General features: G+C 37.4%; 1 protein-coding gene across 5 annotated transcripts in view; it reads right to left on the reverse strand.

Moving 5' to 3' along the window:
- Window positions 1-16,992, reverse strand: part of kiaa0586 (KIAA0586 ortholog) — a 108,647-nt gene that overhangs the window by 25,874 nt on the left and 65,781 nt on the right. For 2 of the 5 annotated variants that reach the window (XM_042743270.1, XM_042743264.1), the window contains 11 exons: window positions 13,907-13,993; window positions 10,976-11,154; window positions 10,155-10,258; window positions 8,124-8,302; window positions 7,897-8,041; window positions 7,600-7,798; window positions 6,305-6,576; window positions 5,493-5,569; window positions 4,934-5,059; window positions 2,764-2,938; window positions 289-413 (listed from right to left, as the gene is read on the reverse strand). In XM_042743270.1, coding sequence (XP_042599204.1) covers window positions 289-413; window positions 2,764-2,938; window positions 4,934-5,059; window positions 5,493-5,569; window positions 6,305-6,576; window positions 7,600-7,798; window positions 7,897-8,041; window positions 8,124-8,302; window positions 10,155-10,258; window positions 10,976-11,154; window positions 13,907-13,993 — 1,668 coding nt within the window. The remainder of the gene's footprint in view (window positions 1-288; window positions 414-2,763; window positions 2,939-4,933; window positions 5,060-5,492; window positions 5,570-6,304; window positions 6,577-7,599; window positions 7,799-7,896; window positions 8,042-8,123; window positions 8,303-10,154; window positions 10,259-10,975; window positions 11,155-13,906; window positions 13,994-16,992) is intronic. The other 3 variants (XM_042743269.1, XM_042743265.1, XM_042743266.1) reach the window with 3 other exon arrangements.

Raw genomic sequence — 16,992 nt, forward strand, 5'->3', positions numbered from 1 at the left:
CCTGCACTGTTAGATTAATATAAACATTCTGCAATGTTTCTCAGCAAATCAGATTTGAGGGGCGGAACCAGTGACTGTATAGAAGCAGTCGTCTCGTACATATATTAACAGAATAAAATCTACAATATACAACCTTTTTTTAATTATTATTTTCAGAGTTTATTTTTAACTTTAAATGTTATTGATACTACTTTAGACAAATAATTCTGTAGTATTCTGTCACTGTCAATTCATCAGTATACCAGTACACCAGGCTCTGTTTAGGTCAGATAAGAGTGTCGCACTTGCCTGATGTTGTGTGTCCTGAGGCTGAGAGGAGGAGACAGTCATCACATGATGATAAACCTCAGCTTCCTTCTGTTCCTCAGATGACCTGAGGTTCACTGACAGCCCAGTGTCATCAACCACAGCACCTGGTTGTCATGGATACAACACATGAATATTTCAGACTGCATGCAAAGTGCAGTATGATTTGCAAATACTCAATGTGCTCAACGCCCAAGAACAACTCAATAAAAATACCATACTGCTCATAACTCTTATCAATAAACTATGCATATATACAGCAACACAGTCTTGTGAAGTACACTTGCAGTTTGATAGCTTATAACATGTTTACACATTTAACAACGGTCTGGGCAGGTTGAGCGTGATGTTTCGAGCAGCTTTGATTTGTTTCTGTTATGGGGACTCTATTGCAGTGGAGAGGGAAGCAAAATAGCATTAAATTCTCGCTCCGTCAAGGATGAACTCTTGTCCGTGCTGCTGGGGTGTGTTTTTTCTTTGGCAGCACTAGTCTCTAAGCAACACTGAGGCTCTTTTTACTGAGAGCAGAGCGATCTTGGCTTTGAGTAAATATTGGTTTAGGCTAACACAGGAAGAGGTCTGGATTCTACACAGGCGTTCTTTTGCCCGGGACTCATAGCTTAGGCCTAAATGTACCATCCACACACTTTTGGACTGCAGGCAGTCTAAGTACACTATTAACAGCAAACATTTAAAACTCAGATTGGTGTTTTCTTAAACATCTTTGCTTAATATCTTTTATTGACTTACATTTGTTTTTTTATAGTGTGAGGTTTTGGGAAGTCCAAACGGTGATGTTTCACTTTGAAACATGACACGAAACTAACACTGACTCCAAAAAAGCCACACACAGGTTTTATTCAATAACTAAAATTCAGTGTTTCAAGCCTGAACATGATATGAAACTAATATTTACTCCAAAAAAGCCTAACACAGACTTTATTCTTTACTAAAATATTTTTTTTCCCCCCAATCAGAACTCGACCAGTTTTCAGGTAAACTCAACCTTTGCCAAACTTACAGCATTTTAAACTAAACAGTTACATAGCCCAGAACAAATATGAAAACATTTTGTTTTTAGTAACCATGAACGTACCATAGATATAATTTAATAATTACTAGATATTTAAAATTATACATATTTTATTAATTCTAAATATTAAATACAAAAAATTTTTTTTAGTATTAATATTAATTTATAACAAATAATACATTTTATGTATAATTTGTTATTTATTGCTAATATTTATAATGATGATGATGACAATAATAATAATTATTATATAACATTCATATTGAAGACAATTATCTAATGAGGACAGAAAATTTAGAAATTATTTGATATTCCCTAATAATAATAATAAATGATTATTATTTTATTATTATTATTATTATTATTATTAATGCAGGACTGATTTGCATTTTTTTGTATTATTTTACTTCAGCTTTTTAATGCAATACTGAACAAATAACTAACTATTAAATTCATTCAATAATAAACTAATAATAATAATAATAATAATAATAATAATATTATTAATGCAGAACCGATTTGTAGTCATTTTATTTCTTCTTTTTAATGCAATAATAAATAAATAACTTATAAATAACCGTTAAATTCCATCAATAATAAATTACTACTACTACTACTACTACTACTAATAATGCAGGTAGTTTATTATTGATAGATTTAATGGTTATTTTAGTTACTTATTTAGTATTGCATTAAAAAGCACACATAAAATGACAAAAAACTACAAATCAGTTCTGCATCTAAGTTTCCAGTATTAAATAAAAATCATTATTAGTCCATTTCTACTTTAATCCACAACTTCAGCAGAATTGAGCAGGGAATAATTGAATAAACATTAGCAGGGAGAGCGCAGGGTGTTTGCGGTTGTGTTTGGACGCCGTTCACAGGCTGTGTAAGAGGATGCTCAGAGTGGGAGTGGGCTTCATTTCCGCCTGCTTCCCTGAGCCTGAATTCTGATGAAGTATCCAGACCGCCTGGCTTCCCTGTCAGCCTCAGCTTGCTCTTTCACACAGAATCTGAAGCAAAAACAGCTTAATTCCCAGTGTCCATATAACACGGGTAGTGTGAGATATGCCCCATTAGAGACGCCCCCACAGAGGGCCAGTAACGCCGCCAAAGGTATACAGGAAGGGGACGTGGCCACCCAAATGGCCGCAGGAGTTAATGGGCAAAACGAGAGATTAATGGTGACAAGAAAAACAACGTAAAAAAGTGAAATGACGTTTATATGTTTACAGTTCATGTGTCACACATAGAGACCTTTTACATGTCACACTGGCTTAACTGTTATTGTTTAAGGCAAGTGACGTAAAAAAAAGTCAATAAATTCTGAGTCAAGGTTTATTTATTTATTTACTATGGTAAAAGTGCAGGCTGTGTTTGTGCACAACAATAGTGTCGACAGTCTGAGGGATGTTTTATACCCGTGTGGTCGGCGAGCACTTGTCCAGGTGATGTGAGAGTGGCGTGGGGTGAGATCTCTGTGGGTCTGTGCTGATCCATGAGTGAGTGTCCGGTCAGCACAATCTCCGCTGCGGTCGTCAGAAGTGGTCTCTGACCCTCACTGACCTCTCCACTGCTCTCCTCCTCCCACCATTTCTGAGAAAGCGAGATGAATTAAGATCATTTGTCTTTTGTTGAACATCCTCTAGCACCATCTACTGGATAAGAGCAGAACTAGCAATACATCAATAAGACATAACCTAGTGTTTGCAGAAATGTTCAGAGAAAAATTATATACAAATGTAATAATAAACAATAACAATAAACAATAAAAACCAATTGACACTTATTTTATAAAATATTCAGCAATATTTAATGTTTTTTCCTTCATGTTTATAGATCTAACAGTAAGTGGTTGGCAGGAAAAAGTCAATATTTTAGATTAGATTAGATTAGATTCAACTTTATTGTCATTGCACATGTGGGCACAAGGCAACGAAATACAGTAGACAGGGGAAGAGATAACAGCAAAAAAAAAAAAAAAAAAAAAAAAAAAAAAAAAAAAAAAAAAAAAAAAAAACATTAGGAAAGAGAGGAGGAAAAAACCAACACCCAGACTGTGCTCCTTTGGGAGCACCGTTTGAGGACAGGAAAAACACCTCAGCACAAAAGCACATAATCAATACACCATAAAACATGACTTTGCAACTGGTGATCCAGCCCAGGCAATCAGCATCCGGTCCTGCAGCCATTACAGCGCTGGTCACAGACCCGCTCGCCAGACTGGTGGAACAAAGCGGCGAAGGCGAGGGATGGGGGTTGGGGGGGTGAATGCATATCTGTATATGTGTAAGAGTTAGTGTATGTGTAGGCCTGGAGAGTTGCGATTCTCTCTAGATGCCTCAGTCCGCAGATTATAGAGCGTCACAGCAAGTTGCCATGGAGACAGCCTTGGCCAGGTCCTAGACAGAGTCAACAATCATCAGGTGTCTGTGGGAGGGGGGAGGAATGCGAGAGCGTCTCGCTGCCGTGCTCACCCGGGAGATATTTGTTATCCAGCCAAGGCCAAGGCTGGTAGAGAAAGCCGAAAGAAGATATGATACCAGTTGTTTGGTCTAGTAGCCTCATTCCATTTTACGGCTCACTATGATTGTTCATTGTCCATTTTGGTCTCCAAATTCTCCAATTTCCTTTCCAAAGCCGTGAGCTTCTTCGTGATGTTATCCATATTGCGGTTAATAGTCTCAGTCTCAATGCTGACCACTCTGCCCACTGCTTCAATCATGACGGGCAGCCTTGTGAGGCTTTGGACACTTATTTTCCGATAACCCAGGGCAAAAGCCTAATCCAATCAGCAGAATACCTGTTATCATGGTTCCGAATAGGTAGATGTCTTCAATGTCCTCCACGGAAAGAGCCGCCAGACACACGACCCGCCAATTCGCCCCACGCGTCCATCGTGTAGCCAGCTGCGAACGTTCCGGCAGGGCAGTCAGGTTCCCCCGAACCCAAGCTCCTCGTCGAGAAGATGGGTCATTGCGTTGAGAGACCAATTAATCAAATCCATGTTCGAGTTTTAGGAGAGCAGTGCAGAAAGAGTCTCTCAAAGTAGACAAGACAAGAGAAACCAAGCAAAGCAGGGAAGGCAGGGAGGAGAGGAAGAAATGCGACCGCCTGAGATGAGTGCTGGAAGGGTATGTAGAAGTGGGAAAGACTAGGGTGAGAGATATATATATATATATATATATATACATATATACATATATATATATATATATATATATATATATACATAAACAAATGTTAATATAACAATTATTATGTAAAATTTGTGTATACATATATATACAGTATATGATTATATTTTTTTTTCAGTATTAAAATAATATACAAAAAAATATATACAGCTGCCCCTCTCTCTCTTTACATCTATGTACACACACACACACACACACACACACACACACACACACACACACACACACACACACACACACACACAATGGAGATATTTACAAACATTCTGCATTTCAACTTCACAAAAAAATTGATTTAACAAAACCTTTCAAAAGAACTAGTTCAAAAAAATGATTCGTTCCTGATTTGGATATCATTAGTTAATGTGAAAGCTTCAGTCAAGTCACATGATACCTGTGGCTGCTGTGATTGGCTGACAGGGCCACGTTCCATTCTGGCCAACAGAGACAGGATGGGATCATGATGAGCAGGAATGCGTGGAGCTCCGATCACCTGACCTTCACTGGGCAGATCATAGTCCTGACAAAAAGACCAAAGAGTTTATCAGTGCATTTGATATGATGTATAAACAACTGGAAAATATGTGTGGCCTTATTTTATTAAACAATGTGTTATTAAACAATTATAATGAATTTTCTATTACTGCATGAGTTTTATTTTCTACACTTCCACTATCCAAAATGAAATAGAAATACTGATTTTGTGTTTTTCACAATGATTATGACAGATTATAGTTTTATCAGCAATAACTGTGTTACTGGCTGTCTCCCCAGTTCTCATTTGGGATTGAACCTCTAACCTTTGGCTAAGATCTCAAACCACAAGCTGAAATTGTCAGTTCATGTTTAACCATGACAGTCTTATTATTTCATTCCATTTGGTTTAATAAATGGCAAGGAAACACTCAAGTTTTTGGGTCTGTTGCTAAGACTCTTTGCGTCCAAACATTCACCATATCTTGGACTCCGTGCAGGGAACCATTCAGGCTGGTCATCAAATTAGGCAGAAGGACTCCTTCCTCTTCCAGAACTTGGGAAGAAAAAAGAAAGTGTATTTTCAAAAACAAAATGCATAGAAGAAAGCTTATAACTCAACAACAAATTTTGGCATCAAAGCCATACTACAGAGCATTGAAGGCAAACTGTATATATATAAAATATATACGATTAAAAGTTTGGAATAATTTTTTTTTTTTTTTATGTTTTTGAAAGAAGTCTCTTATACTCACCAAAGTTGCAATCATTTGATTAAAAATACAGTAAAAATAGTAATATTGTGGAATATTACTTAAAATAACGGCTTTCTATTTGAATATATTTCAATATCATATTTTCCACAAAAATATAAAGCACCAAATTTTTTTTCAAAATTGACAATAATACAAACCTTTCTTAATAACTGCGCACCAATAATAATCAATTCAATTAAGCACCAAATCAGCATTTCTTCTGAAAGCAATGAACACTGAAGTGATGGCTGCTGAAACGTCAGCTCTGATTTTTATTTATTTACTTTTTAAACTGTGTTAATATTTCACAACATAAATGTTACTGTATTTTTGATTTTTTTTTTAAATGTTGTGCATGTGAGCATAAGAGAAAAATCTTATATACTGTATTACAATACATCTCTGCTCTCTTTGTGGGTTTGTGAGATGCTCATTTATCTGTAAATGTCCATTTTGTCCTTACAAGGCAGCTACTTATACAGCCAGTGTGGTTTTGATCAGTCTGGCTGTGAGTGTGTGTTGGACCGATCGTGTACCTCTGACTGCCGCCATCTGGCCGTGAGTGAGCAGCAGCTCTCCCTCTGAGATGTGTCTGGCTGCCGTCTCCGTCTCTGTGACAGTCACACTGGAGCTAGAGCTGCTCTCCTCTGAGGAGGAGGAGGAAGAGGATTCAGGGGTGGCGGCAGGAGGAGGTTCCTGGCTCACAGGAGGTAGAGGAGGTGGGAGAGTTGTGGGTTTGGATGGGAGAGGTGAAGATGGATGGGTGACTGATTCTTCCTCATCGTCCTCTTGGGCTACTGACATGACACTGCGTGTGAGAGAGATGGAGGGTGTTAGTGAGGGATACGCTGAGCACATATTCCTCCAGGTCTACACTGTCATTTACATATAAAAGTGGTAAAGGTGCTATAGCAGCAACAACTTTTATTTCTAAGGTCAGAGAAAGAATATAAAAATGAAACACTGAATTACAACTGCTTCCTAGTTCTCAAGAGGAGTCACAAAAATATTGTTAAATATTTATTTAAATATTAACAAATTTAGTAAATTGAGATGATAGGTGGTTTTTAAACTAATGCTATGCTCGATCTATTAAACTGTCATAATAAAATAAATCAGACTGATTGAATGAATGAATGAATGAATGAATGAATCAGTCTGTGTGATCTTGTTGAACCCAAGGCAGGTGAAATATGGAAATAGGACCCGTAGGATGAAGACTAGCTTTGATATTACCATTTTTTTTAAATGTTTTAATTCAGCTATAAAAAGTAGGGACACAGCTTTTATCCCATGTTTAAATTAAACCTTTTGTTTGTCAGATTATAGAAGTAAAATGTCTCTAAAAAATTAAATATAATTATATTTTTGCTTTCTTTAGGTTCAATATGTATTTTATTCTATATGAAACATTAAGAATTGTCTGAAGAAAGTGGAATTATTTCATTTTAAAAACGGGACATATTTTGTTCCATGTTTCTAGACTCAGTCATACATTTACTGTTGTTAACAGCAGGTGGCACTGCGGGTCTATATATATCACATCCTCAGTGAAGCCTCACAAAATTCTACAATAAATAACAAAAAAACTAGAAGTACAAAAGCTACTTATTTTCTACTGCCAATAGCGCATAGGTAAATAAATAAACAGTTTCTCTACTGACACCTCAAACACGATTCTACCAATGTTTGAACCATAGCTTTTAATACCAGCCCTTGCTCTTCTACACAAATAAAATGAATATTAGTGCATGTTTTCTTACACTTGCCTGAATATTTCCTGCAAGACTAACGATAATCAAGTGAATGAAGCAACAATATTTAGACGTACACTGGTGCTGACGGCTGTTCCTGCCTCTCGCTGTGTGGTTGTTCCTCCTCCAGGGGGAGCTCTGTTTGTCCCCATGGGTGATTCTGGAGGCTGGCTGAATCTGGGCTCTGATTGGCTGGAGGAGGAGAGGGTGTGGCCACCCTGGTGGGAGACGGGATTGGAGTGGTAGTCGGTGTGCCCACAGGAATACTATCTGGACCTGAAACAAAGGCACAACTGATGTGTGAACAACTGTGTTTACACTTTTACAAATAGATGGGGAGTAATTTGGTATGTTGATAAAAATCACTGTCAGACCTGGTGAAGCAGATCCCTTACGCTTTTCTTTGGGAGACAGAGCTGTAGAAAGATGCTCGGAGAGATCAGGGGTTCTGACAGGAGACGGCGGGTCTTTGGAACTGGGCTCAGGAGTGGGTGCCGGTGTTGGTACCTCGGTCGCCTTCTGCAATATTACAACAATATTACCACATTTATGGTATTAAAGGTCATCCTGGATGAATGAGAGTGTGTTTGGATGCTAGTACCACCTGAGCACCCTGTGTTTGGACAGGGGCAGCGGGTTCACTCTGTGTCTCTCTCTGTCCCAGCATTACTGCAACGGTTTCAGCCAGCACTTCATTTACACACTGTCTTATGAGCTCAGAGTCCACTGGTACCCCTGTGTCCACAAACAACTGAAGCCCACCGCCACCTGCGGCCTCCACTGTCACACAAACACACACAGAGCGGAGGATTATCTGGTGTACATGGGACATGGTTCGGCATCTTTTGTTAACAAGGCTACAGTTAAAAGTACTGTACATAGCAGTGGTCAGCGAAAGCCAGTTTTTCAATGCTGATATCTAAAGAACAGGATGGCTGATGCAATTTAATGACAGCAAAAAGACACAAACAGAATGGACTCTTTTCTAAGCTCCACCTTATTAAGTTTACTGACCAATCCTAGCAACAGTGTTGTTATTGTAAAAAAAAAAAGGTGTTGCATTAAAGCAAAACATATACTTATGTTACCATATACTTAAAACATATATATATATATATATATATATATATATATATATATATATAAACTACTAAAAACCACAAAAGCATATAACACAATATACCTGAAAAATACTAACATAGAAACAAACACATTTTTGAAATAAAAATTTAAATTAAAAAGGCACATAACAAATTCATCAAAATGAACTGACAAATACTAACTCAGCAACTGTTGCCATCTAATCATTTTCACATTAATGATGCTATTTTTAAAAATACTAAATAAATTATAATTATAAAAAAGATCTACAAGAATCTACAGAATACAGAATCTACAATTCATTCCAAGTCAGAAATATTAACCATTCCAATTTAGATTTATTCCCCTATGGGAACCAAAGGGGGCGGAGCTTAGCAAATGGTCAACTGTTCACATTTAACAAACGCTTATTTTACATTTATATTTACTAAAAAAAATGAGCTTATATTTACTAAAAAAAATGCAAAAGCAGAAATTTATTTTATAATTAAAAAAATATATATTTATTAAAATTCATATTTTTATTACTTGCTATCCACTGACAGGGCTGATGAAGGAGTATGGAGCTAACATGAGTTTCTAACACATAACTTTTTGGCTCTAAATGCTGACTAAATAATTATTTTTTTACCACATTTTATTTATAAAGACAGTCAAAAAAAAAAAAAAATCTAATTTCACATCCATTTAAAAAAGCTAAAAAAAAAATCCTAATGTGCATCCAAATAATAATAACAATGCATACACTTAATGTCTGAAAATCTGGCATTCCCACAATATTCAGAAATTTCCCATGAAGCCCTTCTGGCAAGTTGAGTTTGCCAGCAAAGTAATTTCAAATAACCAATTTGAGACTCGCTTTACCTCTCATCCAGCCTATTTTGAAATCTTGCACCCATAAGCATTTTGGAGCAGCGCTATTAAAAAGCTAATATACAGAACTGACATTCTTGGCAGGGCCCTCATTTCCTTTTTTTCTGCGTTCAAACACATATACAGTTCCTCTACAGGAGGAAGAGTCCAGTCAGTCTGGAAATATGCTGACTACAGTTTGCCGCGAGCCTCCTCTGCAAATTTGATACATCATTGATCTTTCTATTAAACAAAAGTGAGAATTAATGAGGCAGGACCTCTGCGCCGACTGAGCAGAAGTGACGCGACGGAGACGGAAGGATAGAGCGGAGGAGGAGTAGAGGGGCTGAGCACAAGCAATCGCATTTTAATGAGGAAATACAATCTTGCTGCGTGCTGAGACACTTGACAAATGTGCTGCTTGCATTCGTAGACGCTATGAATCAAAATTATGAGCTTATAGACTGGAACCTGGTGCAGCTCGACTTTTCTGGCTGGTTTATGTCATGCGCTATTGATGGTGTTGTTGATTTGACCAGACACATTGTTAAATTGGTGAAGATGCATGATGGTTGAACAACAGACAGACAAACTTCATTGCTATTAAACTGGGAGCTTTCGAAATTTAAAATAAAACCTAAAGTCACAATCATAAACATTACAAATAACACATTCTCACCTATGTCTGATGTCACACTATTCTCTGGCTCTGATTGGCTGGCTGGATCAATCTGGACGGGGAACATTCCAGTGATCACTCTGGCCATCATCTGTTGCTCTACCCTGTGAGACAAATGACAACACAGTGCTATAGTGGCATTATGCTATGATGATGGTAATATATATATATATTCATTTGCATTTATGCAGTTGGCAGACGCTTCTATCCAGAACGACTAACATTGCATTCAAGATATGTACGTTATCAATTCTTGCATTCCTTGGGAATCGAACCCATGACCTTGGCGTTGCTAGCACCATGCTCTACTGCATAAGCTTCAGGATTGCATAATAAATATATAAATAAATTAATCAGTGTGTATGTGTGTGTGTGTATATATATATATATATATATATATATATATATATATATATATATATATATATTTAGTTTTGTTCTTTGTATGGTCACTACCATTGAGATTTTTAAAAATGTTTTTGAAAGAAGTCTCATTCCCAGCAAGGCTGCATTTATTTGATCAAATACAGTAAACGGTAATATCGTAAAATATTCTTACAATTTAATAGAACTGTTTTCTGTTTTAATATATTTTAAAATGTAATTTATTCCTGTGATGCAAAGCTGAATTTTCAGCATCATTACTCCAGTCTTCAGAGTCACATGATCTTTCAGAAATCAATGTGCTGATTTGGGGCTTGAGAAACATTTCTTATTATCATTAATGTTGAGAACAGTTATATTTTTGTGTAAACCATGACACATTTGTGGTCATAATAACTGTGCAGCAGATGATATTTGCAGAGATAATGGAGTCTCACCAATCCACCAGCCTGTTCTCCAGGGTTTCTCTCTGCTGGATGGTGCTCAGGATGGGCTCGGTCAGAGGCGTGGAATGGGAAGGCTGTGGAGGAAAGGCCGGGCCGTGATACAGAGCAGCTGGAGGAGACGGCAGCCCGTTGAGCTCTATAGGAGAGTCTGGAAGTCCGCCGTGTGTTTCCTGAATTTAACACAGCATTGAGAGAACTGGAGTCTCAGCAGTTTTATGGTACATACTCCAACATATGGCTTTCTAAGAGACTTCCTGACAATCTGTTACACATAGCTTACTGGATCAGACATTGAATTTTCAAGCAAATGACAGCAAATAAAAGCGCACACCGTGTACTGTGCTGTAATGGCAAACATATGTTAGTCTGTGTGCAATTTCACAGCGGTCATTACAGTCTTAACAGAAAGGGAGGCTGGAGAGAAAGGGGGACGTTTGTCTTGTATAATTCCATCGCTGGATCCGCGAGCCAGCTTTCAACATTTCAGTCATTGGTTTGGATAATGTTCAGATTCCTTTGGCCCGGACTCAGGGAGGTCTGTGTAAGGAGCGATTAGCTCATTTCCAGTGGCCGGCCGCCAGAGGAAAGAGAGAGAGAAATGCATTCTGCCAGTCGGGCGCTGAGCCCGTTTGAAGTTTATGGCTCCATCAGAACTGACTGAGCCAAAGCTGAGGCACTGGAGACTTAGAGGAATGACATTTTAGGAGCTGGCAAGGATCCGTGCCTGGAGTCCAAGAGCGAGAGAGAGAGAGCTTGTTCACCGAGGTCTGGACTTAAGTAGCTGTGGCCTTTATTTGGTCGTTGGGAAAACTTCAAGTGGGCCGAATACATGCCAGTCCTCGAAAAACTGCTTAATTATATACAACTGCTGTGCAACGCGCTTGAATTTTTATTGCTCTTGGTGTTTGGAAAATGTTTGTCTTTTTGGACTCATAACTCCGCTCTTAATTGCCATTTAGAACAATTAGAGAGTCAAAATAAAAAGAGTCAGAAGGACTTTTTATAGTCACACTACTGCCAACAGACAGAAGACACTAGATTTTTACATAATATGAAGAAAATGTGAGTAATGTTTGCTCATGAAAAGCTCTCTTGTCTCTATGATGTTTCTGGTCTCTAGATATTGCTCCTTTCCATCCTTCAATGCAAGTCAGCGGGACTTTTTCACACTTCTTGTCATCCACCAGGTAAAAATCACTTTAACAAGATGCATTATACGTAGCACAAATGGTGCAAGACAAGGTTCAATACTTAATGCTACTAAATGGGTTCGTTCAAATCTCTAACTTTAATTGTGAGCACTTACAGTAGTAATAAGGGATGCGCATAGAGCAGTGGTTCCCAACCAGCGGGCTGCAAGATGACTTCAAATTATTTAAAATATGAAAAAAAATTGCTTTAAAATGAGTTAAAACAGATCATAAAATGTAAAATGACAAATCAAGAAAATCAAGAAGTAAAATATTTCTTATTTTAATTTGTTCCCTCAACACTTGTCATTTTAGTTCCCATGGCCTTGTGAAACCTAGATATAGGATAAATTTTAAAAAGTGTGATTTTTAGCCATGGAAAATAAATTAATAAAATGATAAAAAGTAATGTAAAATATACTGAATATAAATTGTGTCTAATTTTATTGAGAAATTAAAAACTGTTAGTAAAATTTATTGATTAGTAAAATCCATTACTTATAAAGACTGTGAACCCTGGAAAACATTCAGTATTCATTCAGTAAATTCTATAATTATTTTAAATTTAATTATTTATATTTAAAGTATTTTATTATTTTAATATATTGCCACTACTAGCAATTATTATATTTTATTATTTTGATATATAGTTTTGGTAAAAAAAAACAACAACTACAACAACAACAACAAAACATCAAAAACAATATCATTTTAACTGTCTTGGACAATATTCATTAGTCAAAAAGGTGCTGAACCACTGCCATAGATCCTCCAATTTGCCAAAGTATTGAACGAACAAAAAGCATAAATGCACATAATATAGATGCTTTCATCGAGCAAACATAAGGCAAACCTTTCAAAATCCAACCACTCAAATTCTAATTCCAAACATCTAAGAACAATTAACACCCTCAGTTCATTGATGCAAAATTAATTCCTTCCTACGCAAACCTCTGTTCACGGAAGATCAGCTCAAACCGAGCTTCATCTGTGGATGACGCTCCCTCTCAGGCCAAAAGGGGTCACTGTGGAACAGCTCATGTGATTTGGAGCATGATTTTTTATTCTCATTATAAACACTATTTTTCACAGTACCTTCCACAAAAGCCTGTGAGAACAGCACAGATTTGCCTGCCTCCACCTCCCGCCTAATGACTGCTATGCTATTTTGGTGCTAACTGACGCCTTGCCCTTGTACGACCGAGCAGCAGAATCGGCCTAATGCCCAATACGCCGGGCGTCCTGTGCTTCTTGTTAGCGGTAAATATAAGGGGCTTATGTCTCTGTCTGTATGCTTGAGCGAGCTGTGATGTGAGCAGAATTCCTGAACAGAACAAAGACTATTATCAGCAATACGGCACCACACCCCTTCCATATCAATTCACTGAAAGGCCAATTTAGCCGTGTATATTGTAATTAGATTTTTCCCCAACCCGTGAATGATATTTTAAACTCTCATCCATTCTCTGGTCTTCGTTAATTACAGAAAACGATATTCTCCTTCACCCTTTGGCTCAGAAAATCTCATTACTGGAGTGCTGAGCCATTGATGGCCAATATTTCTGTGTAGGAGGAGATGTGGAGAATGGGCATTTGTAGCTGGGTCAAAATGCAAATGGGAATGAAGTAGGAAACAGTGGATCGGGGCTGATACCCTCAGGTTGTGAAATGACCTTTACGTGACGAGCTGGAGTGAGTGTGTGGGTTGAAATGTGCTTTTAATTGAATGTACCTGGCTGATGTCGGCTACGGACAAGAAACTGGTTCCGGGAAAGATATTTTCCTCCTGATCTTCACCAGCATGCGGTTCCTCGGCGGCCTGGGAGGCAATGATACGGAGACAGAGGTCAGGAAGCAATACGGTGTCTAGAAATTACAAAATTCATCAACGGCTGGGGAGATTAGAAAGTTGTAAGTGCATGAGTTAATAAGGATAATGATGACAGGGTGAAACAAAAGATGATACTTGACCATAAAGTAGGGTAGTGTGGATTTAAAGTCGTTATGAAATGGAAATTCAACCTATCTGCTTTCTGAAAGCATGTAATAGATTGCAATGTTTAATCGAAATGTCGACCGGTGAAATAATAGAAGTATTCTGGACTCCTCCAAATCATTCAGTCTGCTAAGAACCTTGTCAAAATGTGATCTAAATTTTTTTAAGAATCCGTTTCACTCAGTTTTATGCCACAATGCTTAAGAAAAGATTTGTCATTCATTTCCTTTAAAGTTGCGATAAAACTGAAATATAGTTCAATCAAAAATGAAAATTCTGCCATCGTTTTTTCACCCTCATGTCATTCCATGAGACATTCTGAAGAATGACGGAAGAATTACAGTCTGTGACCTCTGAAGACTCTAAATATAGTGCACAAGTCATAAGGATTACTTTTATGATGCCAGTATGGTGTTCTTTTGGAGCTTGACAGCCATGGATCTCAGCAGGCTTTCTTTCATTTGAACGAAAAAGAGGAGCATGAACATTCTTCAAAACATCTTCTTTTGTGCTCCACTGAAGAAAGAGAGCCATACAGGTTTGGATTGACATGAGGGTAAGAAAATGTTGACAGAACATGAATTATTGTTAAAAAAAAAACCTTCATGTCCTGAAATAGCTTAAAGGAATCCTCAAATGGCAGTGGTCGCAGACGTGATGCTGATCACACGCACACACACACACACACACACACACACACACACACACACACACACACACACACACACACACACACACACACACACACACACACACACACACACAATAAAACGCTGTCTCATCAACCGATGTCATATCCTCTGATCTTACAAGTGAGATTCAAGGGTGTCCTTACACGGCATCCTTACAAAGATTCAATGACTCATTCAGTGCAAGAACACAAACTGTAACTGTTTAAGAGGTGTGTGTGTGTGTGTGTGTGTGTGTGAGAGAGAGAGAGAGAAAATCACGCATCAGTTTTCCAGGTCTTTGTCTCATGCAGCTAAGCCATGTCTCCATGGTAACGGAGAGAGCTGGTCTGCTCATGTGAATGAGAGTACGAGAGACAGACAGCGTTATACACCATTTTAAAGCTCTTTTGTCACCAATATCATTTATAGAGTAGAATTATTTATTGTGTTTTATTTTGGAGAGTCAATGAAGAAATAGATATTTGCCTGGGAACGGTCAATCACAGCATTCTGCAGTTAATTATCTGTATATTAATGAAAGCCGAACTTTATACCTGACTGTCGTCTTATACTGATGTTCAAAAGTATAGGGTCAGATCATTTTTTTAAAAGAAATTGCTACTTGTATTCACCAAAGATGCATCAAAAGTGACAGTAAATTATTTTACATTGTCACAGAACAAATATATATTTCAAATAAATGCTGTTCTTTTGAACTTTTTAATAAACAGAGAATTCTGGGAGAAAAAAACTGTATCAGGCATGCCACAAAAACATTCAGCAGCAAAACTGTTTTCAATATTGATGATAATAATAAGAAACGTTTCTTGAGCAGCAAATTGACATATCAGGATGATTTCTGAAGGATCATGTGACATTGAAGACTGGAGTAATGATGCTGAATATTCAGCTTTGCATCTAAGGAATAAATTCTATTAAAAAATCAAATCAAATAAAAATTTGTCATCATATTTCACAATATTACTGTTTTTACTATATTGTTGATCAAATAAATACAACCTTGGTGAGCATAAGAAACTTCTCACAGAAACAAAAAAATCTGAATCACCCCTAACTTAGAAATGTAGCTGTGCTAGTTTAATAGCTCTCATCCCTACAGTCTCTTTCTGCTCAGGACAGGAAATAAAATAATTTAGACTTAAATCAATATTTAATATCCATTTGTTTGGTAAGTAGCTGTGTAACAGGTGGGATAATGTACAGTCAGTCAGTCATTATCACAAAATAAACCCCTTTGGGAGGAAACAAGACATCTCTCCTTTCCTGGTAACTCAGTTCTGGGTTATTTTGGGATTGCTGTCGTTTTTTTTTTTTTTTTTGTGACATTACTCCTTACTTATATTGCATGTTGTGTGTGTGTGTCTGGGGATCGGAGCTGCATCAGAGCTGCGGAAACAAACGAGACTGCAGCAAATGTGCTGCAGTGAGCTACAGAAACACAATATTACTTACTATTCTGCTCATACATTTACACAATCACACACTTGCATGTTCAAACACTGAAAAGAGCGGGAAATGAAAAGAGCAATTGGTTGTTTTGCAACTGAATTGCAAATTACAGGAACAGTTCCTCTGTATAATCTTTCTGTCATCATTTACTTACCCTCATGTTGTTCCAAACCCGGATGACTTTCATTCTACTGTGGAACATAAAAGGAAGGATTCAAGACAAAAGGAATCAGTTCACAAAACTGGTCTGATTCATTTGTGAATCGTATAGATATGGACTGATCTTATCATATGACTTCACAGGGCTTGGAATACTGTATCCACTTTTATGATAGTTTCATGGTGCCTTCTGGGTCCTTGACAGTCCCTGTTCTTATTCGCTTTTTGTGTCCCACAGATGAAAGAAAGTCCTATAGGTTCGGAAGGACATGAGGGTGATTAAATGCAGACAGATTTCTCATTTTTTTGGTGAATTATTCCTTTAGGTCTACAAAAATCAATCTATAACAATATTTTCTCAAAGAACACTGGGATTTGAACCAGTATGAGCCAGTGGTGACCGCAATGCACGGGAAAAGTCAAGTCTCAGAGGACAGAGATATCATATGTTTTAAGTGCAAGCATTGTGTGAGACTTCTTAGTCATATTTCATTTTTGAGTTTGACAGACCTCAGGCCTGGT

This window comes from Cyprinus carpio, chromosome B17 (genome assembly GCF_018340385.1).
Source record: "Cyprinus carpio isolate SPL01 chromosome B17, ASM1834038v1, whole genome shotgun sequence".
Lineage (NCBI taxonomy): Eukaryota > Metazoa > Chordata > Actinopteri > Cypriniformes > Cyprinidae > Cyprinus > Cyprinus carpio.